The sequence below is a fragment of the Microplitis mediator genome, chromosome 3 (assembly GCF_029852145.1).
Source record: "Microplitis mediator isolate UGA2020A chromosome 3, iyMicMedi2.1, whole genome shotgun sequence".
Taxonomy (NCBI): domain Eukaryota; kingdom Metazoa; phylum Arthropoda; class Insecta; order Hymenoptera; family Braconidae; genus Microplitis; species Microplitis mediator.
In genome coordinates, this window is record NC_079971.1 from 25,793,016 (window position 1) to 25,809,133 (window position 16,118).

Here is a 16,118-nt window from a genome sequence, read left to right on the forward strand (position 1 = left end):
TCTACACGAAAGTCAACTATAGGATTTCCCAAAGTCTCTTATATGAGAATATACGGTCGTTCATTTTCTTGTCCTAGAGCAGATGCGTTCTCATCAAGGATTTCATTCAATTCTATTCAAAGACTTTTCATCTATAACTTTTTATCTTTTGTTCAGAGAATCTCAAATGAATTGGAAAAGCTTTATTTATAAACTTTAATTTTTATCCAAGTTATATTTATAAATCCTTTTAGTTTATTTTTTTTTTTAACAGCAATTATTTATAATTTTTTATACCGTTCATAGCTTTTTACTGTTCACATACGCGCTCTCTGGGAATCCAATCGTCGAGGGATTACAATTTATATGTCCGGATCCTTTTCAAACCGAGAGAAAGAGAGAGTTAGGAAATTGCGTTGTCGCTGCGTGGGTATTTTATTTTCTCCTTGTTTCACTCTCTTTTATACTGGTCTCTTCCAGTCCTTGTATTGGATGCAGCTTCCAGAGGCGATTTTATACCCTCAAGCTTATGGTTCGCCGCGTCCACTAGGATACAGATACAGATACAGATACAGATACACCAAACTACAATAAGAGACAAAAAGAAAGAGAGAAAGAAAGAAAAAAAAACGTCGGATTGTTCGGTTTGTTGGGCCAGTAGTGCAGACTCGGCAGGCTCAGCCAGTAATACATTGAGGGCTTACCATCCCCTCAAACGTAAAATACCCATATAACCGCTTTTCATTCGTCTCTCATACACAATATATTTAATACTCTGTATTGAATTCAATTATATTTATCTGTTTATCATAATTATTTATCCTTTAGCTCTTATATAAATAATTTATTTAATTGCTATTTTTTAAATTCATACAAACGATATTCATTACTGAGTTATTTTAGATTTAATAATAATATTTTATATATTTTTTATACCATTAAAATATTTTATTTTTACAGATTCATAGCTAAAGAAAAATTTATATTTCAAAGAAAAAATTATTACGATCTAGAACACCTTGAGGGCATCCTCAGTCTTCAGTCCTCAATACCAAATAATAATAATAATAATATATATTTTTATTTATTTTATATTCAAAACAATTTTCACAGTGAAATGAATAATTTAGTTGTATTTTTAACAAAGCCAATTTTAAGGTAACTCTTATCTATATATTCGTTTTTATTGATAAAAGTCGATAATATTAAAGTGAAGGAAAAACGGATATTCTGTTGACGAGACACAAAGACCATTTTCCTCGAAAGATTCTAATGATGACAGAAAAGCCTGCGGCAAATATCTCGATAACATAGACGGCCCTATCGAGCAGCCTTTACCGAATACTTAGAAATTTAAATATCTCTGCGCTCATATTTCTTATAAGAGTCACAAATTTTCATGACATTTCTTGAAGGCTTTAAAAATATTTCATATTCATTATAAACTTATTCAAAGCAATTAAATATACATTTGGTAGTTTACAACTTTATTTGAGCATCAAAAGTTCCAGTTGGGAACAAACTTTGGTCGGCATTGATCGAGTGATGATAATGTATAACAAAAAATTAAAAAAAGAAAAGGGCAAAATAGTGAAAACCTCGGGTTGAATTTAGTGTGTCGGTGTACTATAGAGTTGCTTTTGAAGCTTACGCTGTGCTCAAAATGTGTTTCACTGAAGCTTGGCATTTTCCTCTGGGCAAAGTACTATAGCAAAGCTAATAGCACCAAGTACATGCCTCGAGAGTTTTGTTGATTTTCATACACACTTGGATATTATGAGTACGCAATATATGTAACACATGATTAAAATGCCCAATCATTATTATTTTATTTATTTTTTTATGTCTAAGTAAAAAAAGTGAATAAATATTTAGTCAGGTTCCTTTCGTTATATTAGAGGATATTGATTGACATACATTGGTACATTAATTCTCATATACAGTATGGATTATATAGAAAGATATTAATAAATAAAACTAAAATCCTCATTCATAGATAATAAATCCCAATGACGTCATTCAGCCCATACCCATGGTACTAAAGGGAGGATAAGAGAAAGAGTAAGAGTGAGAGAGAACGTTTATGAGTTCTACAACGCGTATTTCCTTGGTAATCCTTGGTTCATCCACGTATTCTCAATGGCCTGAAGCGAACAAGTTTACTCGTGGCCACAACTTTAGCCAAGGACTGAAACGATCTGGGGTTTAAGATGAAAAGTTATCTGATCAATGATATTGATTTAGATCTGGAAACAGTTTAAATAACTTTAATCAAAGACACAAGTGATTGTTACTGAGAGATCATGACTTTTGGGGTTGAGGATTTTAGTTTTTGGCCAGCAGTAGTGTCACACTGAGATATGTTTGGATAGTACAGAATGGAACCAGTTATATAGTTATAACCGGAGCGTCCGGGGCTAGATAGTATAGGGTATAGAGTAGAGGATGAGGAACTAAAGTCTAGTTTGGAGGCTGACTGGCGCCAAGTTACGAGGATATCCAGACAGGAAGACGCCAGACGACGTAATACTGGCGCCAGATATATATACGCTTTATCATCATACACCATCTCGTCAGTGTATTATACACACTTGCTTTGATATTTTGTTATCCTTTGCTATGTTTTTGTTTTTTTTTTATTTTCGTTATGTCATCATGAATATGGTTTGGTATCCAGTTTAATTTATGAATGAAACACCGTGTTTTCAATCAACTTGTGTGCAGATGAATTGAAAAGAATACATCGTAAATGGACACAATGATCCTGTTCCGTTTGCAGATTTTCATGTTGTTATTGTAGTCGTAGTAGTAGTAGTAGTAATAGTAAAAGTAGTAGTGAGTGTGGGAACAAATGAAAGCACATGGGAACAAATTGGTGCAGGCATTGGTGTGAGAAAAAAACCCGGGGATGTAGAGAAAAGATACCACGTGTAACTGTGGGGCTCATCCTGATTGTCTGGTTCCATTTATATGTTACAAACATATATAGAGGTAAAAATGCCCCGTGGATAAAGTCTATACTAACTATAGTTATATTTTTCCAACCTCGAGATTTTTTTCCACCACATTTTCACTCATCTCGTGTACTTTAACTCCTTTTATTTTTATTTTATCTCAGTGACTTTATGTACAATTTCTCTTTTCCCAGATATTACTCATAACGCTTTTAATACTGCAACGTAAAACATTAAAAACAATAAATACAAAATTTAGTTTGAGGTTCTACTGAAATTCAGAGGACTTGACAAGCTATTTAGCAGAGAGAGAGAGAAAGAGAGATAAACTTTTTTAAGGGTCTTTACATAATATTTTGAATGTAAACTCGTCTGGCCACTATTTTTCATGAAAAATTCAGAAATTTCCTGTGGATTGTTTGCTAAAGAGTCGGGAAAAATGAGAGGAAAGAAAATGAACGCTCGACCTATTCCATCCTTCCGATTCTACTTGACGAATTAATAAATTACCATGAAAAAATTTTGTTTTTCATAAATTATTTAGATTTCTCACTTGAAAAAATAATAATAATTAAAACTTTTATTGAATTTATTCTCCCATTAAGTCATAAGATATTCAAAAAAATTGATAATATGTGAGTTGTTAAAATAATTATAAATATAAACTGAGAACAAATGATGATCGTGCTGAATGAGACTTTGAAACCCAAAGAGTTTATTAATTATGAAACATTTTCACGTTCCCGTAAATTGTTCATATTTCATTAGAACCAAACTACTACGTAACTAAAATTTTCTCGTACAGTCATAGATTATTATGCTTCTGCTTTCATCAATTATTTCGTTAAATCGAAATGGGGTAAATGAGTACTGCTTCAAATTCAATTTCATGTACAGTTAACTTTATCGAAAAAAAAAAAAAAAAAAAAGAACAACATTTATTGATAAATCGAATTTTATTACCAAAAAGTCTTATCATTTATTTATTATTATATTTTTTGTTGTCACAAAAGTACGAGCAAGTGCATTAAAAATCCATTTATCATTTTTAAAAACCAATACTTAACAGCCAAATAAATAATCATAATTTTTCTTAATGTTGTAATAGAAAAAAGAAGTAAAATATATTCTTAATATTAAACTCAAAAATAAAATCACGACATGTATAAACTACATATATTTTTATTACACAGAATTTTATTGTGAAAATACCAGACCGGGCAAGCTCACAAAGCTATGCAAATAAATTTCATGCTCGAGGCTATACATCAGTTTATGAGAATTTTCTAATAATAATGTCGTCATGTACATGATTTAAATATTATACAAAATACCACTCGATAAATTACTCACATGTATAAAAAAAAAAAAAAGAAAAAAAAAATAGAATAACAACTTATATCACAGTGACCCTAGAGATTTATCAATGAAAATACTATAAAACTCGTATGAGATCCGATTAGATGTGTGCAAGCGGTTAAAGGTATTACTCTAGTATTTCCTCCTCAGTTCTGAGTTGAGTTCTCGAACTTATCGAACAGAGTATAGTAGTATTGGTCGAAACCTTTATAAGTGGATTCTATGGTTCTCTCTATTTTCCCAGTTGACGAGTTTGATTTTCCGATATCCCTTACCTCATTCTCTTTTATTTTTTAATCCTATATAGCTTCTAAAGTATATACATAAACGTATAAAAATATACTTAAATAGAAAACGTCTCATTAAAAGTATATTTTTATCCAAAGCTTTACAATATACATTTTTTTTTCTTCCTTTCTTCATTTTTCCAATTCACTACATTTTTATCGTTACTTTTTCTTGGTGCCCGAATGTCGACAATAAGAAATGGAATATAAGAGCTAAGAGGTAAGAAGTAAGGGTGCGTTTTCTGGCTTATACGGTAATAAAAATATTACGAGGTTCTCTAATCTTTGGCATATAATGCTATCCATAATTCTTCCAAGGCGCGTTGTGATGGAATCATGATCGGGCTATGGATTATATTTTTATATATTTTTTTTTAATGTCATATTCTTTGTAACTCATCTTCTCATATTGAGAAGAAATGGCGATAAGTTTTTTTTAATATCAACGACGTAAGCATTTAATGAAAAAAGAATAAAAAAAAAAAAGTAGTAAGTTAGTTATAAATATTTTAAGGATAAAAAAGCAATAAAGATATGATGCATAGAGGCATAGTAATAAAAAAATGGCCTATCATCAGTATAAAACTTGTGAGAACTTAAAAATCGCACCCTTAATCTACATGAATAAGTAGTATGAGTATAAAGTAGGATGGGAAAACCTGTCACTTGAGTCAAGGAGACCGCAAAGTCCTCTCTTAGCTCTCTTAGCTCTTCTGGTTCTCATCGTTCACTCTTTGACCCTCTTCCTTCCGACCTGACCCAACAACTCCCGTTGCTGTTCTATCCGTCGACGGCTCTTCTTCAACCCCTTTTAAGCGTTACCATCACCGCACCATGAGCTTTAAAGCTTCGTAAGCATATATTCACTATCCCTGGCTCTATCCTTCTTCTACAGTAACTTTATCATCTTGTTCTTCTTCTTCTTCTTTACCACTCAGTGTACTCGTGTCTTGCCTCACTTGCCTCACTCTACTCTTATTTACTTACCTTGTAATCTGCGCTTTTACGCATATACCGCAACGCTACATCTACTTTTACTTATACTTCCACTACCTTTATATTTTACTTTCATTTTTTTATCATAATAAAAAAAGCCACTGAAATATTTACATTTTACCAGTAGTTGAATTATTTCAGTTCTTACCTTTGCTAGGGAATTTATATTTTTATTTTTATTCTTAAAATTAGCTGTAAAGAAGGTACTTTTTAAGATATGCATCGAGATTTGTATGCTCGTAATCCTTCGAATTAAAGTAGACTATCGTGGCAAACCATACCCCTATTTTCCCCTATAATTTTAGCCCAAGGAATTATCCTTTAGACTGTTACCCCTTGAGAACCAGACAAATTACATACTGGTTCTATAACATTGGGGGAAATTAATCAACGTATTACTAACTCGTTTATTTGATTTTAATCTTATTCTTACTCTAATTCTTATTATAATTTTATTTATAACAGAAGGGAAAATAAATTTTTTTATTAAAATTACAATATAATATATTTATTGTTATCAATATTCGTTAACCACAATTATTACATTTTAAATGTTGTTATTTTTTATAATATACAATTTTATTTTTCTTTTTATTTTATTTTTATTACTATACATTTCGTCTAAATTCATATTTTCATTTAATTTTATTTGCCTATCGATAAATTATATACAAAAGCGTAAGGATTTCTCCTTTGGCTAAACTACATTACCAATTTAATATTCACTCTTGGTCTAGTTTACATTTTTTTTTAAAAAATGTCTTGATTTTTTTTTTGTCAGGGTTCAAAACTTTCTTGTCAATTTATCAAAGCTGTTAACATTTTTTTTTTCTTTTTTATCGATACACCTTTCAGTTTATAAATTTCATTATGTCCTTATGGATTACATTATTCGTCTACAAAATAATCGACAAAATTTGTCAATTTTATTTTTAAAAATCATTATTGTTTTTGCAATTAACGCCACATCTTTTCATCGATTTTATTTTAAAATAAAATAAATAGGGAGTTTATCGAAACACGTAAAGCTCTGATTATTGATTTGTGTTATTTATTTATTTATTTTTTTTTTTGATAATAATGTTTAATAATTATTTTTAGCGTAACGTTCTGGACAAAGAACGTGCACTAAAGCATTTTGTATTTTTTTGTTAGCAAAATTGCTTCTTTTCATTTAGAATTATTTATTTTATTTTGATATTTTTAATGTTCAGAGAGAATTTCGACTTATTGTTCCATCAGACCACGTGTTTGCTGCAAAAAAAAAGTCATCTTTTCAAATTTAAATCGAAATTATTCCTTATCATTAAAAATTTTTATTTTATTAAATAAAAATAATGGAAAAGGGTATGGGTTACCTCTGTAATGGGTGTTTGGTACCATGGATGGACATTTAGCGTCTGGTGCCTGTAAAAAAAAACAAAGAAAATATTAAAAATTTTGAAATATTTGTCATTTTAATGGAAATAATTATCAATTGTCCAGTAATGGAAAATTATTTTATTTAAACGAATATTTATTTATTGCGACATATGTAAACATTTTACGAGTCCAACAATACGTGACAATTTATAAATGCATATATATGACACTGAACCCATTTACGGAAGCTGATTGAAATCGATGACAAAAACGTCATAGATTGCTTTACAAATTAGTTTATTACTTTAATTTAAACTTCCAGCTGTCGAAATAATTTATTTTTTAATTTATAAATTGAGTTGACAAATTATACTTGGTCAATTTAAAAGTTAAATAAATTTTAATTCAAGTTAATTAATTAATTACATTAATTAATCACGTACAAAGTTATTAATTACCAACAAGTTACATAACAAGCTATTGTACTGGTAATTAAATAATTAAAACTGAATATATGTCGTATTTAAGAACAAAGTACTCAGAGACATATTCTGTCGAGCTTAAAAGTGTTTTAATTAATTAAGAGCTTCAATAATTTTCTCAGCTACAAAAATATTGTAGTGTCATTTTTTATTTAATTCGTAAGCTTGCTAAGGGCATTGACGCAAAGGAAACCAACGAAACTCTCGAATGGTTCAAAAGTTTTTAAGGTTTACTATCCTTTTAATAAAAATTTAATTAAATATTAATGTAATTAATACTTTGATAAGCTTTGATGTATATTTAAATATTCAGTTATCTCAAAGTAACAGACAATATATTATTTACTTGTGATATTAAAATTAGTAAAACTTTTTGAAGCCTCTTTCACCTGATCGGATAATATATATTTTTAATTCTATATGTATATATATCTTACTTTACGAAAATCAATATTTGTCCGTATGGTTCTATGATGGAGAAGTTGAATCGGTCTTCCGTTATTTCCAAGCGGTGCTTTTGGTATATCTTTAGTTCCTTGCATTAGTCTTCTTAATGCGTAAAGCTTGGATAAAACAAATATACTACTGGATAAGTACATTATATAAATTCATTTAAAAACTAGTGAAAGTGACACACGTGCAAGAAGCATTAAATAGTTGTACCGGTGTTTTAAAAATGTTGAGTAACTTTTGTAAATTATGGTTTAGAAAACTGTTAAACTAAAAATAATTTAAAGCAACAACAGCAGCAGGAACAACTACAAGTAAAACTGTTGAATAATATATGAGTTATGATAGAAATAGCCGTTGTACCTCTTGAGCACTCATATAGATGGGTTTGTTGACGATGAGCCAGACCGTCGTTTCCCAACACCCCGGATGTGTTGTGCTTCCTTCATATGTCATGTATCCCTCAGTATCCGGCAGCAGTTCTTTAAGGGACAGATGACCAACTGGAGCTTTTTGTGCTTAAATCATAATTATTATTTATAAATATATCAGGTTTATTTTTAAATTATAAATATAAAATAATTGGCAGTAAATAAACATACAATTACTTGAAGATACACATTTAAATCTTAAGTTTAACCGACATAATTCGGGTGGTAAACATAACTCTGAGAATCTAAAGGGGGTTGTAAAACAGAGATGCAGTATCTTATAACCAACGTAAACATTTGCAGGTAAAGGTTTTCAAGTTGCGGTACCAGAGTATCCTATCCAAGTCTTGTGTTGCTCTACATAAAATATAGACTATAGATCTACAAACTCTACGCTGTCTAACTAAACCAGGTTCTTAGAAGGTGGTTTGATAGTTGGGTTAGCTCGATCTAACCTAATATAACTAGTCAAGAAACTTTGTTGGTATATATCCTTTCCTCACTTTTACGATCGTCCAGAGTCCTCAGCACTTATATACATGATATTTAAACAACTTATTTTAATATTATATCTATATAGATATATAATATAGAGGAAAGGAAAGGTTGTAACATTAAAACGAGGAAGGAACGGAAATGACAAATAATAACCAGCAGAGAACCCGTCGACGGAGAAATATCAACTGACGTTGCTATCTAGTGTGGGTGGGTAGGATTGTACAGAATATAGTTTTAGGGGTTGGAGGGTTCAGAGGGATATGAGAGATGCTCGTATGATTAATGAGACGCATTAACTTTCTTCCAGGCACTCGTGGGGCGGTAGAAGAGAGCATGAATTACTGAGAGACACACAAATGCCGTCACTCACAAATTCTTTACGCTATTTCGTGACTCTACTCTTTCTCATTCCCAAGATTGTAATTTCATTTTTTTTCATTTTTTTTTTTTAACGCTCTGATAAAACATTATGCTCTTGGCATTTGTCGCTGGTTATTTTAAAAGGGATAAGGTCATACCGCTAAGAATTTACAACAAGTGCTTTTAGGAAAATTGACCGACGCTAATGGTTAAACCACCCGCTGCGATAATCACAATAATGATAGACATCCTGATAATAATAATAATAATAATAATAATAAACTTTAAAGTTTTTTATCACCGCGTCTAATGTCAGAGATTACTCTGTGAATAAGACGATGACTTTTTTTCGAGCACTTTAAGCAAAATGAGTTTATATATTCTCAGGCATTATTGTTATGGTGATTAAATGTTTTATTTTTATTTTTTTCATGCTCGAGAAATGACTGGAGATGATGGAAGAGGGGTAAAACAGCAACGAAACAACCGATAAAACATAATTTTCAGTATGTCGATGCAAGACCGTACGATGAAATATTTCATCTATTATCAGAATTTGGTAACAGGAAGGGAGTGAGAGGACTGGAAAGAGGAATGGAGGAACGAATGGTGCATTAGAGGACCAACGACGCATAGGTATAAGTAAATAGATTTTGGGTAGCTAGCGCATACTTGACGCAAACTCGAGAGCTTGGTGTCGATACTGGTCGGAAATGCCACCCTTGGCCTATGCTGCGTGGGTAATAAATTCAAATTTCCCACCTTTTCAATTTGAGAGGGCAAAGTGAGGACGAAGAGAGAACGAAGAGAGGACGGTACTGTTACTATACTGCGAATTCTGTTTTCCACTTGCCACTTGCTGTGTATACTTATGCAACAATGGAATACTTAGATTCGTGTCACACCCTCTTGGCACGACATTTTCCATTGTCTCGTGATTTATGACGGTGTCAGGACTCTCTCACAACTTTTTTTCCTTTTTTTGTTTTTGTTTTTGTTTTACTTCACCCCGTATAAGTAAAACAGTGGAAAGGCAGTATTGATTAAAATTCATAATATAACCAACTAAAAACAAATAAATTCACGGCAAGAAGTCATTCGCTGTATAATTTAATTTCTAAAAAGTATCAACATTGAATGACGGTGAAAAAAAAAAAAATTTTTTTTCTACTCCATCGTAAAAGTATTTCTCAGTCATAAAAAGTAACATTTTATCAAATAAAGACTTTGGTACACAGAGTAATTTGTTAGGTAAAGAAAGTCACTCATCATGTAGTTTTTTTTTTTTTATTTTGTTTTTATATTTAAATGAAAATAAAAATAATAATAAAAAAAAAAAAAAGGTTGTTACATTCATCCTCAGGCAAATGGTAGATTCACAACTTCATCATCTTTTTATATTTTTGTTCAAATGTTATTTTTCTGGTGGTATTTTATTTATCATTCGCTCTCGTTGCTCTCGGGGGTTGTGTGCGGCCCTACAGAGAGTGTGTACTGGATATGCGCAACGCGACGCGACGCGACACGACGTGTTATCTGGCCCGTGAACTACGTATTCATCAGATGTGGCATTACTCTTAAAGCTGGGAGAAAAGTCGCAGATCCTCAGGCTTTTGGAAAACCGTTACTAATTGCGCTCTGAATTATTATTTTTTTTTTATTTTTTCTACCTTCCCTCTTTTCAACAGTTACCACACGTTCTTTTATCCGAGACTTTTCATTTTGGGACAAATTATACATGAATTAGTGTCAGTCGTCATCCTTTCTCGATGACCCACTTTTTTTTTTATTTTTTTCACAACCTGTACAAATTTACCCTCTAGTAATTTTATTGTTGCCTCTTATTTATCTTTTCCTTTTTTTTTTTTTAAATATAATTATAATTGTGTACACTTACATCGATATTGTACGCTATTGAATACACTGGTTATTATTCGTAGTTCTTGATTTGGTGAGTCACCGAGCTGAAACAAAAAAAAAAAAAAATAACAAAACTATCATCAACCCTAATTTGATTTTTATTGATTATTTGTTCTGCTTAATGTTCTAGCAAACAACAAAATTTGTTAGTTCACCCAAGAATTTACATAAATTATTACAAAAGTTTTATGGAAAAAAAAAAAATGAATTGTTCAGGTGAAAATAATAATAATAATTATCGAATAAAAATGAGTTGTCCATTGAGGGTATTTTAGCTGGTAATTCCCTGTAGTTAGAGAATTTGATCGATCTATCTTGTGTTAGTATCAAAAGTTTTGTTGAATGACAGCATCTCGGGAGCTCTTGCTCATTTAGCTCTCGGTGGATGTCTAGTGCCGGTGAGCGAGAAAGTAAACGGTAGCATGAGCCTGAATCTCAAGAGTGTAATTCGTCTGAATTACAGTAGTCAGAGCAGCTTTGTAGAGCTCCTTTACGATTCATCCATTCATCGAGAGATCGAGCACCTGTTAAGGACTCGAGAAGAGAAAGCTCGCGCCAGAGGTGAGAAAAGACGATGAGAAAGAGCTGAGAAAAAGATAAAAGAAAAAATGTAAAAAGAAGAACAAGAATGGAGTATATACTTAAGAAAGAAAAGTTTTCCATCACGAAATTTATGAAAAGAAATAAAGTTTTTCTTTTTCAATGGATTTATGACTTTTTGAATACATACCGCATCTTTTACTCAATCTCTTAAAATAAACGAGAAAATATTTCTTTAAAGTGGCGTCGTCGTAGTAAACTATTAAAAAGCAACCTCCAGTTTAAATTATATTCCCATCTCATCATTAAAATCCCCAGGGGCTGTAGTTAAATTTATATTTAGTGAGAGATGATGTTGGAGACTTTATTTATTAATTTTCAGCTTCTCAAATTAAGCTTTTATATGACTCTTGATTAAGGTGTCATTATAACCACCACTTTTATTTCAATATCTCATTATTAATACTGTCCACATTTTTATTTATTTAAAAACGGTTTGAGTGGAAATTGCCGGTTGTAAAATTTTAAAATCTACACCATTAATACAGAAGTTAAATAAATTTTTGGTAGTTTTGGATAACTCAGTAGCATTTAGTTGATACAAGTGAGTAAGTTTCATCTCCTTTGCCTTGAAAATGCCTTTAAACTAAAACTATAAACAGCTTGGAGAATATTCAAAAGTGTATAGGAGTTTGTGGTGGTGATGGTGGTGATGTGCTACAAAGTAAAAGCTATCCATGTATCCTGTGTCTCTGTTTTTACGTGTCCTCTAACACTTTCTATAAACTTTTGAGCTCTATTTCTAGCCTTATAGGATCAGTATCTCTGCTGTGTTGTTACTCATACACACATCAGCCTTTCTGACTTAAAAGTTATAACCAGTTTTCAAGAGGAAGATGCTTTCAGATATAGATACTGATAAAGAGAAAGAGAAAGAGCAAGAGAAAGAAAGAAGGGGGTAGTAGGTGAAAAGCCAACGAACATGAGGGAACAGGGAGGCTTCTACAGCTTCTACAGCTCTTCGGAAACTTGAGAATTTATTCCCAGCAAAACCACGCAGTGCTTTTGCTCTTGTATATTGTATATATACTCTTCTTCATGCAAACCGTTACGCAGATTCTCCTGCTGACGCTACCTCATCTACCTCATCTACCTCTGCTATACCTCTGCTATACTTCTGCTACCTCTGCTACCTCTGCTGCATCGCATAACCACACGGTTTTATCTATTGAGCTTTAATCATCTTTACCCTTGAGAAATAATTGCTTTCAGATGATAATCATCACCACATTGTCGTTTTCTCATCATTAGTATGCACATTAATATCCTTTTGAAACTTTACACTTTTAATTTTAAAATAAATATTAAATAAAATAACAATATTTAATACACGTAACTTTGAAATAACTTTTAGTTTAACTTGCGGTAGTTTTAAGAGCTATCATATATATGATGATACTAGGTATATCATCGCATTAAGACTAGAGAATTTCAGAGGCAGACTATAAGAGACAAGGTATAGATAGAGTACACCTTAATTACTGATATAATTGTCAATTTAGGAGCTTCCCAGGTTTGATTAAACCTTCGAGTAGATTCTCATGTATACACTCGTACGTTAAAACTTTTGTAACTATGTAAATTTAACTGAGTTTCAATGACTATCATTTTTTTTTTTTTGCCAAATACATATTATCACACTGTAAAAAAATAACTGGTCTAAGTCCACGCTATTCCGGCGTTAAATTTAACTCCGAAAATCGGCCAATTGCAACACCGGTTTTTTTTCAGTGCATTTTGTTATATTCCACCTCGAAAAGTTTATTATAATTCAAATAAAAATATTTATAATTATAATATATGTATAACGGTTGTAAGGATTGAGTATTGAATTGAAAAATAAAATGAATACATACCTGAACCATCAATGAAATAGCAACCAAACCTTGGCTTTTGTGTTGTGCTTCACTCATATTGTGATAAAGTTCAGCATTGAATCCGTATACTTGAATCTGTAATAATATAACAATAGAAAATAATATGTAACAAAATACTATTGAGTGTTAAATTTAAAGAGGAAAGGAACGAGATATAGCATAAATACAATAAATTACTGGCACTTTGTGGGCATCCAAGAAGAGTAGAGAGAGTTGAACCGGCATCGAGGATTAGAGGTGGAGAGAATGAGAGGCTGAGACTGAGAGACCCTTGCTAGGATGGATGAAATACCAGGGATGCGACGAGGCATGCTTCAAAGACACCCACCAGTACCACCACCAGCACCACTAGCACCAGCACCAATCTCTTTGGTATACGTTTTAAGAGTAAGGAAACAAGAGGATGAGACTAAATCTACTGGGTCTGATCAAAGTAAGACAAGAACTACTGAAACGAGATTCCTTCACAGTATCAACGACGACAACCAACACACTATATTTTTGTATAATAATTATAACTCCCGGCTTAGTCTATTTTTATTACCTCTTTTATTTAAAATGTATAACGAGGCGAAAATTTGACGGGAATGAGCTAAAAAATACGGGCATTATCAAGATAAATATTTCAATCTTTGGTTCTATCGTGGCCCGGCTGAATATCTGATCAAAGAGAACGTTTCCTATCATGAAACGGAACTAAACTTTTTTTTTCTTTTTTATTTTTTTTCTAGATGTGTATATAAGCAGAGCCCAACGGCACTACTGTAGTCACCCCTTAGATAACAGAAAGATTCCCTTGGGCAGACGAAACGTCGATTGTAGTGACGCCTTTTCGCGTTCTCAACTGTCAGAATGCGGGATGAAAAAATATATAAAGAAATGAAGAACTAAAAATCCCGAGAGGTATAATGTTGCTGCTGGGTATGCTCTAAAGAATTTTCTTACTAAATATATATCTATACATATATATCTAGCATTTGTTTCATGGACGCTTGGAAATTATAATCCACAAGAGACCCAGGGAATTCACCATTAAATTTTAAAGCTCGTTTGGCATGTTAATAATCGATAATGACAGTTTTGTAAATTCCTATCTTTTAACAAATTTCAAATTCCGTCTATATACATATATATACTAAATATTTTCATTAAATTCTTATTACCGTAAAGTTTCATTTTTTGAAATAACTCCAATAATATACTATGCGACGGTTAACGTATGAGAAAAATAAAGTATAAATAGTTGGGAAAAGGTTAGCAGGTGGATGAAAAATAACTCAGGAATTTAAGTGCCAAGAGTTAACTCAAACTCACTATATTTGATTTAGAAAATTTTTTGAAACTAACGGGAGTCGGGAGCGATTGGAAAGTCAATGGTGCTCGACAGTGTCCGGGATTTTCGTTCCGGTTCTCAATTGTCCACTGTCATTTCTTTTTTATAAAACTACTAAAAAACGTGAGTAGGAATGCAAAAAAGGAATAAAGTAATGGTTTGTTATGTTACACAACAACGTTATTTTATTTACTCAATCACCTCACGTGCGTTTATTATTTTCTTTGATTTACAATACATTTTTCTCTAGTTCCGGTTTTGTCTTTTTAACTAAATTAAATTTTGAAAGAATTTGAATTAATAATAATAGCAGTTGAAAATGACAATGATTACATTGTGGTTGAATATACTCTAGAAAAGCCACTAACAAATCCCCTAGAATAGTTTAGAAACATGAACGCCCAACCAAGTTGCAACTATATACTGCTAAGGGTAAGTTTTGGTTTCAAGTTTCACCTATATTTACATTATTCCGTATTCACAGATATAGCTTTCACCGAGTAAACTCAACACGCCAACGAGCTTATACATTTATATATATTATTATCATTAAATAAATATATTATTATTATTGTTATAAATTATAGGGATTATTAGTCCTTTGGTCAGTAAAATGTCATCTAATCTGAGGACTGAGTGTAATGCCTCTCTTGTATCATCGAGTCAAGAATAATTGGCACGTCAGAAGCTGCATCCGTGGCATATGGGCATGCCATCACGATTTCTGGCACAATACTCTATTCTCCCATGATAGATATACGACCGTAATCAACCCCCTTTCCAGCCTTACTAGCCCTAGCAGCCCTAGCACTGCTAAACTGCTAGACTGCTGGCCAGCTATATTAACTGGTCATCCAGAGTATATAGTCGGGAGGATCACCTACTCTCAAAAGGGGCGGTCTGCGATATTCTACAGAATAGAAACCCATGTAAATGCTATTATTTAATATGTAATTTTGTTGAGGAAATAAAAAATTAAAATAACGACTCATGTTTATCAGTTTTAATAATAAATAGTATAAATTTTTTGTTGTCTTTAAAAGTTAATGCAGGAGCGAAAGCGAGAAGTGGAATAAGAGGATACTTGAGAACGACAGACAATCGCATCGCGACGAGGGTCGTTCAACTATAAACGACCACTACAATTACGGGGTTGTGCAGCCACTACACACGCGCGCGCCTAACTGGAATAATTAAGTAAATTTGCGTTTAGGTTAGACCCCCACAATT

At 32.0% G+C, this 16,118-nt stretch overlaps 1 protein-coding gene across 2 annotated transcripts in view; it reads right to left on the reverse strand.

Moving 5' to 3' along the window:
- Positions 1 to 6,087: 6,087 nt before the first annotated feature.
- LOC130665026 (carbonic anhydrase-related protein 10) overlaps positions 6,088 to 16,118 on the reverse strand; it is a 45,103-nt gene continuing 35,072 nt past the window's right edge. Inside the window, exons 5-10 of one of the 2 annotated variants that reach the window (XM_057465266.1) lie at positions 13,535 to 13,630; positions 11,056 to 11,122; positions 8,233 to 8,387; positions 7,857 to 7,982; positions 6,934 to 6,982; positions 6,088 to 6,829 (exon numbers count right to left, since the gene is read on the reverse strand). In XM_057465266.1, coding sequence (XP_057321249.1) covers positions 6,786 to 6,829; positions 6,934 to 6,982; positions 7,857 to 7,982; positions 8,233 to 8,387; positions 11,056 to 11,122; positions 13,535 to 13,630 — 537 coding nt within the window. In that variant the 3' untranslated portion in view covers positions 6,088 to 6,785. Of the gene's footprint in view, positions 6,848 to 6,933; positions 6,983 to 7,856; positions 7,983 to 8,232; positions 8,388 to 11,055; positions 11,123 to 13,534; positions 13,631 to 16,118 lie in introns of both variants that reach the window. The other variant, XM_057465265.1, reaches the window with a different exon arrangement.